Source organism: Solanum pennellii, chromosome 11, assembly GCF_001406875.1.
Source record: "Solanum pennellii chromosome 11, SPENNV200".
Taxonomy (NCBI): domain Eukaryota; kingdom Viridiplantae; phylum Streptophyta; class Magnoliopsida; order Solanales; family Solanaceae; genus Solanum; species Solanum pennellii.
In genome coordinates, this window is record NC_028647.1 from 13,999,862 (window position 1) to 14,015,153 (window position 15,292).

The 15,292-nt window shown below is 36.7% G+C and overlaps 1 protein-coding gene across 1 annotated transcript in view; it reads left to right on the forward strand.

Annotated features, from left to right (window-relative positions):
• The first annotated feature begins 662 nt into the window (after positions 1-662).
• Positions 663-15,292, forward strand: part of LOC107004766 (phosphoinositide phosphatase SAC1) — a 26,477-nt gene continuing 11,847 nt past the window's right edge. Inside the window, exons 1-9 of the mRNA XM_015203117.2 lie at positions 663-976; positions 1,135-1,339; positions 1,428-1,593; positions 2,845-3,067; positions 10,125-10,201; positions 13,128-13,315; positions 13,429-13,526; positions 13,725-13,858; positions 13,948-14,082. Of these exons, the coding sequence (XP_015058603.1) occupies positions 845-976; positions 1,135-1,339; positions 1,428-1,593; positions 2,845-3,067; positions 10,125-10,201; positions 13,128-13,315; positions 13,429-13,526; positions 13,725-13,858; positions 13,948-14,082 (1,358 nt within the window). The 5' untranslated portion in view covers positions 663-844. The remainder of the gene's footprint in view (positions 977-1,134; positions 1,340-1,427; positions 1,594-2,844; positions 3,068-10,124; positions 10,202-13,127; positions 13,316-13,428; positions 13,527-13,724; positions 13,859-13,947; positions 14,083-15,292) is intronic.

The following is a 15,292-nucleotide window of genomic DNA, read 5'->3' on the forward strand; positions in this document are numbered from 1 at the left end:
TCTCTTACTTCATGAATTTAATCCATAACAATTCCAGGCATCTTCCATCAAAACACACAAAAATAAATAATAACCACAAATAAATTAAATTAAATTACCTGCAAATACAAATTCTTTTTAGGTTAATCTCAAAGCAGATCTAACAACACACATCATACGCCACAAACAAGTTTTCCTTTACATGAGCATAAAAATTGAATCTTTTTAACAGATTTTAGCATACTGCTGCATCAAGAATCAAGTATGTTAAAAAACAAACTATCTAAAGTAAATGGAACAAAAAGTAAATAATAAAACACAAGTTGATTGGTGAAAATAATGCAAAAAAAAAGCACAATAAAAGAAGAACATAAAAAGAGAGAGATAATGGTAAATAGTAAAGGAAATTTGGGAAAATGGATATAATAGGTTGATCGGGTTATTCTAAATGGAGTCGGGTCATCGGATTAAAATAAGGAAGAGGGTTTTAAAAAAAATTCGGGTCAGTTTTGAGAATTTTGTTAAATGAATGGTAAATTTGATGAAACTAATAACGAAAGCGGTAAATTTAACTTTATTTTAACGATGATGGTAAAATTAAATAATAACTAAAGTTAAAAAGAGTATTTTTTATTATTTTCCTTTTTTTTTATTTTATGGAGGGGCAACTTATTTTTTATTTGGTAAGAAATGAAAAATAAAAGTAAGGAACGGAAGAAAGAAGGGAGAATTGGGAAGAATTATAGTGTCATCTTGTTCATCAAATTCCAGAAGATGTTTGATCCAAAGGAAGCCCAAAACTGTGAACGAAACTACTTGTTTTGAAGTAATCGAACCTTGTTTCCATTGTGTCTTCATCTTTCCCATGGCGAAACCCGAGAATATGAAGTCAAATTCATCGAAGCTACCCCAAAAAATCCATCCCTCGAATGATCCATCTGAATTCAACCCTCTTTCTTATTCCCTCGAAAAGTTTCGCCTCTACGAAACACGGGCAGTACGTTACAATTTCACTTCATTTGCCTTTTATTTTTGTGAAAAATCACTTCTTTGTGGAAACCCCAATTCATGTTTTTTTTTAAAAATTTATTTATAGTTTCAATGAAAACCCAACTGGTATTATATTTTGATTGATTGCATTTTTGGTGTTTGCAGAGGTTTTATTTAATAGGGAGTGATAGGAATAAGCAGTTCTTCAGAGTGCTAAAGATTGATAGAATGGAGCCTTCGGATCTTAACATTAGTGAAGACCCAGTAGTGTATCCTCCTCAGGAAGTAAAAAGCTTACTTCAACGAATTGCTGAAGGAAATAGAGCTACTGGGGGCTTGAATTTTGTGGCTAAAGTTTATGGCATTGCTGGTTAGTCTTTGTTTGAACTCTCTTGCTGTTACTGTTTCCACTAGAAATTTTGGGCTAACTTTTTGTATATGTTAATGTATTTGTTTAGGTTGCATTAGGTTCTTGGAGTCATATTATCTTGTATTAGTGACAAAAAGGCGCCAAATTGGATCTATATGTGGTCATGCCATATATAGTATAGATGAGAGCCAAATTATTACAATACCTCATGTCTCGGTCCAAACCGATGTTGCTCATTCGAAAACTGAGTTAAGGTAAGTGGTTTATTTGGTTGAATCTTCGGAATAAGAAGCTTTTGCTGCATGCTGTTTATATGTCTTTTGCTCTAGTGATACAATTTACTTTCTTTTAATGCTTAATAGTAAATCTTGAACTTTTTTAAGTATACTTGGAGGGGTTGCGTTAAGGTTCTATTCTTTTCTTGGATATTTTGATTTAAGGGACATTTCAAATCCATCCGCAACATATCTATTTGGGTTTCAATTGTGATAATTTATTTGCTTTATAGCACCAAGAAGGTGCAAAAACGTACAAAGAGGACCATTCTCTTTAAGGAGTCCATGAAGTCCATCATAGTATCATCATTACATTGTTCATCCTGCACAAACATGTCAAAAAAATATAAACACGTACTTTATACTGTGCACAACCTCAAATTTAGCCCCAGAGAATCTGGGGTTGCATAGCCTCAAGTTTACCTAATAAAAAATCTATGATTGGTTACTTCCATGCAGTCCATATTATGATTGCAGGATCAGTTCTTCAAAAAGTTTACCTTGTGTTGTTGATCTTTTGCCCTCGTTAGTGATAAAAACTATCCTTCACTTATTATAGCATAATTTACAGTACAAATAAGTTCAACAATAAGCACCAAGTTTGCTAGGTAGGCCAAGAAAATATCTATTGCTGTGTTCCTTTTACAGATAAATTTTCCTTAAAATGATAGCTAAGCCGTATGCCACTGTTGTATCCCACATGAAGGTGCTTTATCATCACCGAGTTTAAGATGTAGATTTATATTTGTGGTTATGGAACAAAAACATTAAAATATAATTTGGAAAGTTAGTTTGAAAAGGAATTTCATTAGTAAAATGAATTTGAATATTTGGAAGTTGTAAATACTCTTTTGCTTTCTCAAAAGAAAATAAAAAAATTGCATAGAATAGTATTATTGCTTAGGTAGTGTTAAATTTTTGGAGTGAACAATATCATGCAAGTTTGTGAGGAGAAAGTAATTAACTGGCCATTTTTTATTCCTGCTTCCTTTTTAAGATGTTCATACTTCTATTTGGTATCTTTTTCTAGTTTAGTGTTTCAAGATGACTACTTCATGTCTGATATGGATATTATGAAGAAATAGTTATTGCTTTGTTTGGATTTATTTTCACTCTACTTGAATTTTGTTAATGATTATTTGCTCAAATTTTGTGCCCTTTGTTTGATTTAATGAACGAACTTTTGGCCCTTGGATTGTTTCTTGGCTGACTAATTTTCAATAATTGCAGGTACAAGAAGCTTTTATCCAGTGTTGACTTGGCAAAAGATTTTTTCTACAGTTACACCTATCCTATAATGCGAAGCTTGCAGAACAATGTCTTGTCTATGGGTGAGGATGGGATGCCGTATGACAATATTTTTGTCTGGAATAGTTATCTAACACATACAATTCGATCAAGATGCAAGAACACAATGTGGACAATTGCTTTAGTTCATGGGCACTTTAAGCAGGTGTTTGCTTACTTTTCCATTACGATTTTTTGATAACCGAGAATCCTCTTGGGTCGGTGCTGCATGGTTTTTTATTCGATAGATAATGGTCTGCTTCTCTTCCTTCTCTACTTAGTACTAGGCTTTTGTCTGAGGTAACATTCAAACACGTCACGTGCACCTAACTACACATCACATGTTGCGCTCTCACCACTAGACCAATGTTGGGGGGAAAACATTAAGACTTACTTTTCCATTACGAATGTTTAAATCCTAGGTACTTTGTATATACTTGTAAAGAGGTCAATATGTGGTGAGGAGTTGACTTGAGCGGTTCTTTGAAAATGACTATATACTTGCTCTCTTCACACTTATGGACCAAGTGAAGAGCATAAGGATGAGAATGATGAAGTCTTTGGTAGAAGATGCACACATTAGACATATGACAAACGTATTTCAGAAGCTCTTAAATAAAAAAGGGGACATGGTATCATGTTGGGGAGTTACAATTTTCAAACAATCCGAGAGATTTTGGGTATTTTAGGTGCATAAAACTTGCAGAGACTGAGGGCATTATTTGTAAGATAAGGAGGGGAATAACAATCAGGCTAGACAAGATCCAAGTGGATTTTTAGAAGAATGCAGGCGAGACAGGTATAGAGTGTCTGGGTTGTTTAATGTCATATTTAGGACAGTTAAAATGCTAGAAGTATGGAGGTGGACTCAGTGTTATCAAAGGCAAAAAGCGCAATAAAGCTCTAAGGTCTATTGGGGCTTTAAGCGCAAAGCGCAAATAAAGCGTGAGCTTTGATGAAAAAAGGTGCAAAGGGAGAAAGATATACAAATATATATGTTTAGTCCAAGGCTAATAGTTATAAACATGAATTACAACTATATGACCAAAGAAATTGAGAAAAAAAATGATAAAGTAAAGTATCAATTGTTTAGTATACTTCTTGAGAAGAGGTTCATTGGCAAGAAAAAGTTTGCCTTTGAACCTTGATGACGACACTGAAGCGCACATAAAGCGAGGCGAAGCTCACATGTTTTGAGCCTCTCTTCAGGGCTTAAGCGCACTTAAAGTGCGCCTTTGACTACACTAGGTGGACTACAATAGTTCAAGAACAAGAGTGATATTCAGAATTGCAACAACTATAGGGGTATCAAGCTACTAAACCATGCTGTGAAAGTTAGGAGAGGGTGGTAAAGATGAGGATGAGGATGAGGAGAGGTATGTATATCTTAGAGAACCATTTTAAATTCATGTCGGTGTTATCAACTACATAAGTCATTCATCTTTAATAAGATTGTTGGAGCAATATAGGGATAGAAAAAAGACTTACACGTGGTGTTCATCGACCTTGAAAGGCTTATGAAAAAGTCCTTAAAGAGGTTTCTTGGAGATGTTTGGAGTCTGAAGGTGTATCCGTGGCTTATATTTGGGCAATTAAGGACATGTACGATGGAGCCAAAACCTGGTAGGATAGTGGGAGGTGACTTAGAATACTTCCTTGTCATAATGAGATTGCATAGTGGTCAACCTTTAGCCAATTCCTATTTTCCTTAGTGTTGGACAAATTGTTAAGGCATATTCAAGGGTAGTGCAGTGGTGTATGTTATTCACATATGATATAGTAATGATAAATGAGATGTGTAGTGGAGTTAACAATAGGAGTGAAGTTTGGAAACATGCTCTAGAGTCTAAAGGTTTTAGGTTAAGCAGGACTAATTTTGATTACTTAGTGTAAGTTCAGTGATGTAATGTATGAGGCGGATGTGGAAGTGAAGATTGATGCACACATCATACCCAAGAGAGGAAGTTTCAAGTATCTTAGGTCAATTATCTAAGGAGACTGGTAGATTAACAATAATATTGTATGTTGTGTGGGAGCAGAGTGGGTGTAAATGAGTCTTGCCTCTGTGGTATTGTGTGATAAGAATGTGTTGCCAACGCTTAAAGGTAAGTTCTACAGAATGGTGGTTAGACCAACATTGTTGTATGGGTCTGAGTTGGCCAGTCAAAAACAACCTTATTTAGGAGATAAAGTTTGGTGGATAAAGTTGATCAGGAATGAAGTTATATGGCACAAGGTAAGAGGGGCTTCTTTGTATACAAGATGAGAAAAGTGAGACTGAGATTGTTCGAACATGTGAAGAGGAGGTGCACAAATGTGCTAGTGAAGAGGTGTGAGGTTGGCTTATACCAGAAGTCAGGAGAGGTAGAGGTAGGCCAAAAAAGAACCAGGGGAGTGATTAGATAAGATATGACAACTCTAGTTTACTGCGGACATGACCCTAAATAAGAAAATATGTAGGTCATTGATTATGATAGAAGGTTAGTAGGTAGTCCAGTGTTTTCACCTAAGTTGCTCGCACTCGAGTGCGGGTGTGTGATGCGGGTGTGTGATACGGGTGTGGATTTAGAAGTCGGATTCTCTATGATCTAAATTTTAATATTCAGGAATATGGATCCATGCAGGGATTCGGCTAAAAATAATAGAGATAAAGCCTAAATTATGAGATATCATATGAAGAACTTGAGGTGAAAATATTGATCAATAGGATAATCGTGGAAAGAGATAAAAGGAAAGGGAGTGACAATATGCATTTGTAGATTTTCATGAACAAGAGATATTTGAAAAGAGCTTTAATGCAACTTTTATAGCTCTAATCCCAAAGAAGAAAGGAGCTTAGGAATTAAGGGACTTCAGGCTAATTGGATCAGGCATTGTCTTTCCCAGTGTTTTGGGAGGCGAGAAGCGGAAAAGCGACAAGGGCTTGCTTCACAGAAGCGAGAAGTGTGAAGCGAAGCGCACACTTTTTTTAAAAAAAGCGACATTTAGTATAAAAATAAAAAAATATTAAATAACTAAATAGAGGTAATATAGTCTTAGATTAAAAGAAAATAGATAGTCAATAATACTCATATGTCATAACATATAAAGCAAAAAATCAAAAACATAATTAAATCACAAAGACTCAAACTCCTATTCTTCAACAAGATCCTCAAACTCTTCAAGTGTCATAACCAAGGGTTATATTTGGTCATCATCTTCTTCATCATCAGAAGTGTCAAAAAATAAAAAAAAAAAAAAGAGCTGCTAGCATACACACTGATCACAAAATAAAATCGAAAAAAAAAGCAAAAGAATTGAAAAAAAACAGAGGAGGCAGTTAGTAATTGTGAACAGAAACAGAGCAGATCGCAACAGAGATGAAGAGAAGAAGAGAAGAAGAAGAAAAAACTACAACAGTCGCATCGTGAAGAGAAAAGAAACTCACAGAGATGAAGCAAAGGTGAAGATTGTATATTTCAGGAGAAAAGGAACTCACAGAGGCGAACTAATAAACATCGGTTAAAACTTACCTGCAGTCGCGGTCGAGGTGTGAAGAGAGACACAGTCTCAGTCACGGTCGTGAAGAGAGAAGAAGCGAAAGAAAAGTCGTGAAAGAAAAACTAAGTTATATTGTATATTTCAGATTTTTTTTATAAAAAAACTATTTTTTTAAAAAAAAACCCTAATTGTCACTTTTTTATAAAAAGCGCGCTTTATTGCGCTTTTGCCTTGGTGTCGCTTCTTTATTTGAAGCGAGCGCCTTTTTTAGATCGCATCGCCTCAGGAGAAAGAAGCGCACTGGTGTCGCCTCGCTTTGAAGCGCGCTTTTCACAACACTAGTATTTCCACCAGTGTTTTGGGAAGCGAGAAGCGGGAGAAAGCGACGAGGGTTCGCTTCACAGAAGCGAGAAGCGTGAACCTCAAAGAGCGCTTTTATGTGCTTTTTACAACACGGATTCCTTTTTTGATCATTTTGGCAATGGAAGGTTTAAATAATATGGTGAAAAAAGCAAAGCACATTGGTTGGATTAACGACTTTGAAATGGAAAAGAGGGACAATAGCAGCATGGAGATTACACACTTACAGTGTGCTGCACTCTGATTTTTTGCGATGCAAATGGATCAATTGAAGTATCTGAGGATGATTTTGGTCGTATCTGAATGTGTCTGGTATGCATATTAACGGGAGGAAAAGCTCATTGTATCTTATTAATGAAGTCAATGATATGGAGTTCCTAGCCTCAATATTGGGAGGAGTAGTAGGGTCCTTGCCAACTGTTTATCTTGGTATGCCATTAGGGGCTAATACAAAGTCTAAGAAAATTTGGAATGGTGTCATTGGAAAGTGCGGGAAGAAACTTTCTAGATGGAAGTCTCAATACTTGTCACTAGGTGGAAGAGTCATACTCATCAACTCTGTGTTAGATGCCCTCCCCTCTTGCATGATGTCCTTATTTCCAATCCCAGCAAGTGTTATTACAATACTTGACAACATTAGAAGATCCTTCTTATGGCAAGAAAATGAGAAGAAAGGTTTCTACTTGGTGAAATGGAAGGCTTTAACAATGAGTAAGAAGACGGGGGACTGGGACTCAAGGATCTGAAGTTTCAGAATAAGGCGTTAAAAATAAAATAGCTTTGGAGGTACTCACAAGAAGACGAAATGTTATGGGTAAGGTCTATCAAGGCAAAGTATAAGGAAGAAGTGAGATGGATGACAAAGGAGATTAACACTCCTTGTGGGGTTAGTTTATGGAGATCTATCAGGGTCTTATGGCCTTTGCTGAAAAACAGAAGCACCATTAAGGGTGCAGATGGTAGTAAAACTGTTTTCTGGAAGGATGTATGGCTAGGGACTGAGAGTTTACATGAGGCATCTACAATCTTGTACTTTGAGGGTGTTTGGATTGACTTAAAAGTTGGTCAAACCTACTTTAAGTCAGTTTTTAACTTGATATAGATAAAAAAAATGACTTAAAATAAGGTAGGAAGTGTTTGGCAAGGTCAAAAATGACTTAAAATAAGAAAAATGACTTAAAATAAGTCAAAACCAAAAGTAGGTTTCCCCCTGCTTTTTATTTTTTTGACTTAAAAGTCATTTTTAGTTTGACTTTTTTTTTGACTAAAAAGCTACTTTTTTAAGCCAGTTCAAACGGGCTCTTCATCAACATAATACAATGGAAGAACAGTGGTCAAACCAAGGTTGGGGTATTACCTTCAGAAGAATGCCTAATGACTCGGAGGTGAGTAGGGTGATTGTTTTTTTCAATCTGCTGAGAACTTTTGGAGGTTTACAAGAAGGGGCTGACAGATTATGGTGCAATGGACACAACGGTGGTGCTTACAAAGTCAATGCAGCTTACAAACATATGAACCAAACCAATCATCAAAGGTAGGATGGCCTTGGAAGCATATTTCGAAGGGTAAGATACTGTATTAAGGTTCATGTTTTGTCTGGCTTTTGGCAAGAGAAGCAGTTCTTACTCAAGATAACTTGATGAAAAGAGGGATTACTATTTGTCCCAGATGCTGCCTATGCGGGGAAACTACAGAAACAGTTAATCACCTTTTCCTCCACTGCAAAATAACTGGTCAAGTATGGAGGATGTTCCTGGCACTCAGAAGTATCACATGGATAATGCCTGGAAACATTTCTGGAACTCTAGAATGTTGGGAAGAAGCAGGTTTGGAGGTCAGAGATAGAGGAAAACGGAGAATGGTTCCAGCTTGTATTTGGTGGACAATATGGAAAGAGAGGAATTCTAGATGTTATGAAAATAGGAGCAACTCTATCTATTAGATAAAGATGAATTGTATTTCGCTCTTTAGTTTTGGTGTAGACAGTTTCTAGATGTATTAAGCTCCCTAAAGAAGACTAGAATAGCTCCAGTTTCTTAAGAGTCTTTTGAGGTAAATATGGTGCAAGTACAATTACCAATTTCAGAAAAAAATAATTTATATTTACAGGGTATTTCATTTTCTTCAATTTCACTTTATTTTTTGTTTTGATCACAGAAATTATTGAATTTGTCCAAAATTTTCTGATTGAATTCAGTCAAAGTACCAAAACAGGTTGACCAGATTGCCTACGGGTTCCATACTCACACCCATGTCGTGTCGACATGGGTGCGTCAGTAGAAGTGAAGAGTCCGAGCAATTTGGTTTTCGCACTTTATTTGGGAGAGGTAGGGGCCTAGTTGCCTCCTCTCATTATTAGGAGTGCTATTTAGTAGTCGCATTGTCTCTTATTTTTCGATGTATATTTCTATTTGTTGTTGCATTTGTACCATACTATTTTGCTGTCGTATTTTTATTGCAATCCTGCTGCTAGAAGTTTCCTTTTGAGCCGAGGGTCCATCAAAAATATCTTTACCTCACAAACTTGGGGTAAAGTCTGCATATGTTCTACCCTCTCCATACCCCACTTGTGGGACTACACTAGGCATGTTGTTGTATCAAATGGTGGTTAAAGACCGACTATGTTATATGAGGGGAGTGTTGGCTGACCAAGAATACTCATGTCCAAAAGATGTTAGTAGCGGAGATGAGGATGCTAGGGTGGATGTGTGGACATACCAGGAGAAATAAAATTAGGAATGAAAATATTCAGGATGGTAGGAGTGACTCCCAAGTCCCATGGAAGATAAGATGCGAGAAGTGAGGCTGAGATGGTTTGGGCTTGTGAAGAGGAGAGGTGCATATGCTTCGGTTAGGAGATTTGAGAAGTTGACCATAGTAGGCTTGAGGAGGGGTAGAGATAGGTCTAAGAAGTATTGGAGTGAGTTGCTCAGGTGGGATATTTCAGCTCATCAAGGACATGGCCCTTGATTGGAGGGTGTGGAGGTCGAGGATTGGAGTTAGAAGGTTAGTTAATAGTTGGGCTTACATTCGTTCCCTTTCCCAGAGTTTAGAGTTAAGTATCCTTTCTTTCCCTTCATTTTGTAGATTTCTATATCTACTTGTTTTTTCTCCTCGGTATCTTATTTTCTGGTTGTTTCAGTTTGTTACCATTGTATCATTTTCACTGTTTGTTCAGCCGATGGTCTTTCAAAAACATCCTCTCTACCTTCTGAAAGGTTGGGGTGAGGTCTGTGTACACTCTGCCCTCCCACACCCACTTGAGGGATTACATTGGGACTGAGTTTGTTGTTGTAATATATCCCTTCGACCAGCGTATTGCAGATCAGTTGATGACAAATTGCCTGGGCACCTAATATCTATCTTTTGCTTAATGGTTGCAGACTAGGCTATCAATATTTGGAAAAGACTTCAGCGTTTCTCTGATTTCTAGGCGTTCTCGGCATTTTGCAGGAACACGGTATGCAAAATGGCCTTTTCATGTTTTATTATTACATAATTTGCCAAAGCTTTTCTTTTGTTTGCCAGCTTTCTTAATTGACATACTGCACAAACTAAGAAGTTGTAAAAAGACTTTTCTTCACATTGGTAGAAGAAAACTGAAACAGAAGACAATAAACTGTCTGGGGAGAAATTAAGTGAACTATGTCAATTTGCTTCATTTTCTATTTATCTTTCAGTTTCTGTTGGGTTTTCCTACTGCAAGTTGCTTGAAACTTATTGTTCCCCTTGCCCCACTTCATATGACATAATTACTGTTTGGACAGTAAAAAGAGTTTTTCTAGGACTGCGATTTTTTCATATGTACTTGAAATATTTTGAATTGTCAACTATTGTAACTCATTACATTTTAGAAGTTCCTAAATATGCAACTTTTTTATTTCAAAACACTTGAAAATCCTGTGTTTGAATTTATATATTTAACCCCTCTCTAGGAGCTCCCATCTTTTTGCTCCCTTGGTGACTCGAACTCACAACCTTAGGGGTTGGAAGTGAGGGGCGCTTACCATTTGAGCAACTCCCTCTTGTCCTGTGTTCGAATTCACACTAAAAATTAGATAGTTTGGCCCTCATACTCCGAATCGTGTCGCATAAATCGGGACGGAGGGAGTATTAAGCTAATATATGCTGCTAATGTTTGAAAGAACGTAAATAATATGTGCTTATGAGCGAACAAGTTTTTGTGTGTCTAGACTCTAGAAGACTGATTTTAGGATCTTATGTGCAGAGTGGCTTAAACCGTGTTGCATCAAATTGTAGGATGGCTTAAGATCTGAGCTAATTACTCTTCTTTCTTGGTTTAATAAGTAACTTGCACACGATATTTGTTCTATGTATTAGTTTGGATAAGAGTGTTTTTTGATGATGGTAAGTGTAGTTAGGATGAGAGTTTTTGATGTCAAATTATAGGAAACATCACTTTTCAGCAAGGTGGACACTGTTAAATTGCAGGTTTATTTTTCTTGGGGCTCAAAATTTGATATCGTCAATGCTTTAGTTTTGGTATCAGCTTCTCTTTTCAGTTTCTCTTTTTATGTCTATGAGCGTATAATGATACTTATATTTGATCTTATAACCTATCAATTACTTGCTTGGGTCATTCTGTGCATTTGATATCTGGAGGGGAACTTTTGTGAAGCATTATTGGGTTTCCTGTGTTATTTGAGACTATGGAATGGTCAATCATCAATTTCATTGTGAGAGTTTATCACAATTATTCTAAAATTGAAAAAGATAATTACTACAGAGATAACAGATAAGATAAAGGAAATAATCTTTCTTCTTAAATGTTGAATTATGACCCTACTTGTTCGGATTGGTGTTCACCTCAAAGTGCTCCCAAACCGCATGCATACATACGTAAGTAACTTAGTGCAACATGTAAAATTTCACTGAGAGAAATCAGCATAATTAAAGAGAGATTTAACAATGAGAAGAAAGATCAGGTGATAAAGAGTAAAGAAAGAAAGCGATGGGGAAAGACCCCAGACCTGGTTTGCAGGTCCATATGATTGATGGGTGTAACTGAACACTATATTCTATTGGCACTCTGCTATGGGTCTATGTATTTACATCGTGATGTAGATGATATAATTGGCATGGGTAGTGCTCAGTAGGGGTCGGCTGAACTGAATTATCTAGTTCCATACTTCCAAGCCAGGAACCTTGATAAATTCTGTACTTTTTGGGGATTAAAGTTGCCTAGTCCACATCATATATTGTTATTTTACTGCAGAAGTACACTCTTAGCAGTCTCTAGAGTCTAGAATATAAAAATGACCATTGCAGGTCCAATGACACTGTTGTGAATTCAATTGTTAATCTTCTTCCTATTTCTGTAGCCTGAGCTCCCATTCTAGGTATTGCAATCCATCTAACTTAGTCTTTCATTGCATGTATCATTACACTCTGTTTGTATTGGAAAACAAGATGAATTTTAATGGAATGGGTAGACGAAATACCAGGAGAGGTCCCCTTTCTGTCATTTTATTACTTGGAAACCTATCTGGAACCATAAGGCTCATCCTGGAGTTGAATTCTCTGTCGTGACTGCAGTGCTTGAGGCTATTTTGACTCGAGACAATCTCCAGAAGAGGGGTAGAAAGTTCACTGACAAATTTCTTTTTTTGAGGCTGAATGTCAAGTCTGTCAATCCTTATCTGCTGGACTGCCAGTTACCAGTACTTTTGGCACATGCTTCTCCCTACTTTTGCTTTCAATGGGTTCACATTCTCTATGCATGCTTGCATTGGGGTGATTGGTCATACACCCAAACTGCATTATGTGGACCCCAGGGAAACCTTGAAGGAAAGAGACAGTGGATGTTTCAATGATTTTTCATAGTTCCAAACTGAAATTGTGATCTCTAGACAGCAACTTCTTTACGGATAAAGAAGTCTGTGCAGAGGGAATTGCAGATGTGCTCTCTTGTTTCTTATTAATCCTAAACAACACTGCTGTATTAGTTCAAAAAAAAATCGATTACAAGAAACATATAACACTGCTGTATCTTTGTTCTTTCTTGTTTCTAAATGGTTCATGTTTTCATGATTTTATTGGCTGACCGAGATTGGCTACATATGCTAAGAGGTTGTTGTTGGCTGGTTGTTAAAACGTTAAAAGATAGTTTTTAGTAGTCTGTGGTATTTATCTAGGGTCTGTCCTAAGGATGTTATGGGAGTATGGAATACTAGTCAATTTTTAATGTATACTTCTTTGAAAAAGCTTTGCCTTACTAGAAAACCATCACGCTTCTAATGTTCTCAACTAAGAAAGCTGAATAACCGAATTTTCCTGTTGATATGTGAATTGGTACTTCTGTGATCTTTCGTGAGTAACTTCAGTATCTGTCGTGAAAGTCTTACCAGTGAATATTCATGCTGCAGTTACTTGAAAAGGGGAGTTAATGATCATGGAAGAGTGGCAAATGATGTTGAAACTGAACAAATTGTGCTTGACGAAGAAGCTGGCTCATGCAAAGGAAAAATGAGCTCTGTTGTTCAAATGAGGGGCTCAATTCCTCTTTTCTGGTCACAAGAAGCTTCAAGATTCAGCCCAAAACCAGATATAATATGTAAGAGCAACTAAATTCTTCTACCTGATTATTACTAGAAAATTTTGAAGGTGGAGTCATTTCTACTCTTGTTCTGACTGGAATGAGCTTGCTTGTCTCCTTTCTCACCCAAGTACAAAGATATGATCCTACTTATGAAGCAACCAGACTGCATTTTGAAGATCTTGCAAGAAGATATGGAAACCCAATAATCATACTTAATCTGATAAAGGTTTGTGCAAAATCAATCTGGTGGCCTCCTGAAAATTTACATTGTGTTTGCTCTAAAGTTGATCAGAACTGTAGTTTGTCCACCTCTTGGGCACTATTTACTTCGAATGGTTCTGGTCTTTAAATTTCAGAATTCAATCCTTTCCTTTCAATTTTATTTTATTTTTGATTCTGTCCTTTATGAATTCAATGACTTCAGACAGTTGAGAAAAGGCCACGAGAAATGATGTTGAGGCGTGAGTTTGCAAATGCAGTTGGGTACCTAAATCAGATACTTTCTGAAGAGAACCACCTAAAATTCATACATTGGGATTTTCACAAGTTCGCAAAAAGGTGTTTGATTATTTTCCCCTGATTATCCTAATAAGTTGATTATTTTAGTCCTTTTTTGCTAATTTTTCCTTATTTTCCCCTGTGTTAAGCAAGTCTGCAAATGTATTAGCCGTTTTGGGTGGTGTGGCGAGTGAAGCTCTTGATTTAACTGGGTTTTACTACAGCGGAAAGCCAGTGGTTGTTAAGAGGCGGACTACACAACTCAGCCGTACAAGTACAGCGAGGTATGTTATGCATCTATTGAGATGTGTTGGAACAATCGAGTATCATAATCTTAGTTGCTCGGACTCTTCCCTTTTGGTGCCGCACCCATGTCGATACGAAATGGGTGTGGGATCCGTGTCCAATTTGGTGAACCAGTTTTGGGTACTTTGACCAAAATCGATGGGGAAAATTTGGACAGTTTTAATGATTTTTGTAATCAATACAAAAGCTAAGGTGAAATTGAAGAAATGGAATGCCTTTTATATAGAAATTTCTGTCACTCCTTTTCCTTTAATCTCCTTCTAGGATTCTCCTCGAGTTCTCCACATAATCTCGTAATTTAGGTTTTATAACCCTATTTTAATATATTTTGATTATTTTTAGGCGAATGCCCACACCCGTATCAATACATGGATCCATAAAATTATATTATGAATGATCCGACCTCTAGATCCGCACCCGTACCGGACACCCGCACCCAAGTCCGAGCAACTTAGATCATATTTACTAGGCATGCAATGAGTTACTTTGAGTCGAAATTTGTTGTTTACTTGAACTTGATGGTTTAACTTGCAAAACTCAGCCATACAAGCACTGAAAGGTATGTTTATGCAGTTATTGAGATGTGTTGAAACAATCGAGTATCATAGTTATTAGGCATGTAATGAGTTGCTTTGAGTCTAAATGTGTTGTTTACTGAATTTAATGTTTTAACTTGCGAAGGCTAAGGTGATGCTAATCAGTTATACATCATGTAACTCAATTCAATTCTCTCTCTATTCCACGCTACTCATTTTGTTCTTTGGTCTCTCTTTCTCGCCTTCATCAAGTGTTTTCTGTCTTTCCCTGAAGATGACGATAAAGATGTTGATGCTGGAATACTATTTTCCCCATTCTTTTTCTTATCTCTCTCTCTCACACACACACACACTCTCCTTTCTCATTTGTCTGTTTCACTACTGTTGCTTCTCAGAGTGCTGCAAAAGAGAAGAGTACTAATTGATGGGAAAGGAATGTAATATTGAAATCGGATTACCTCTCTATATGTGAACCAGTCTGTATCAAAGAGGAGTAAAATGTCTGTTCCTATTGAGGTTTGAAGCATCAACTTGTCATTTAAACAATAAAGCTGAATAGAGTTTTAGATATATATAAGATAAGATGTAGCACCAGAAGAGAAGGGAGAAAAGATGGGAAAAGGGGGGGGGGGGGGTATAGAAAGGACAACAA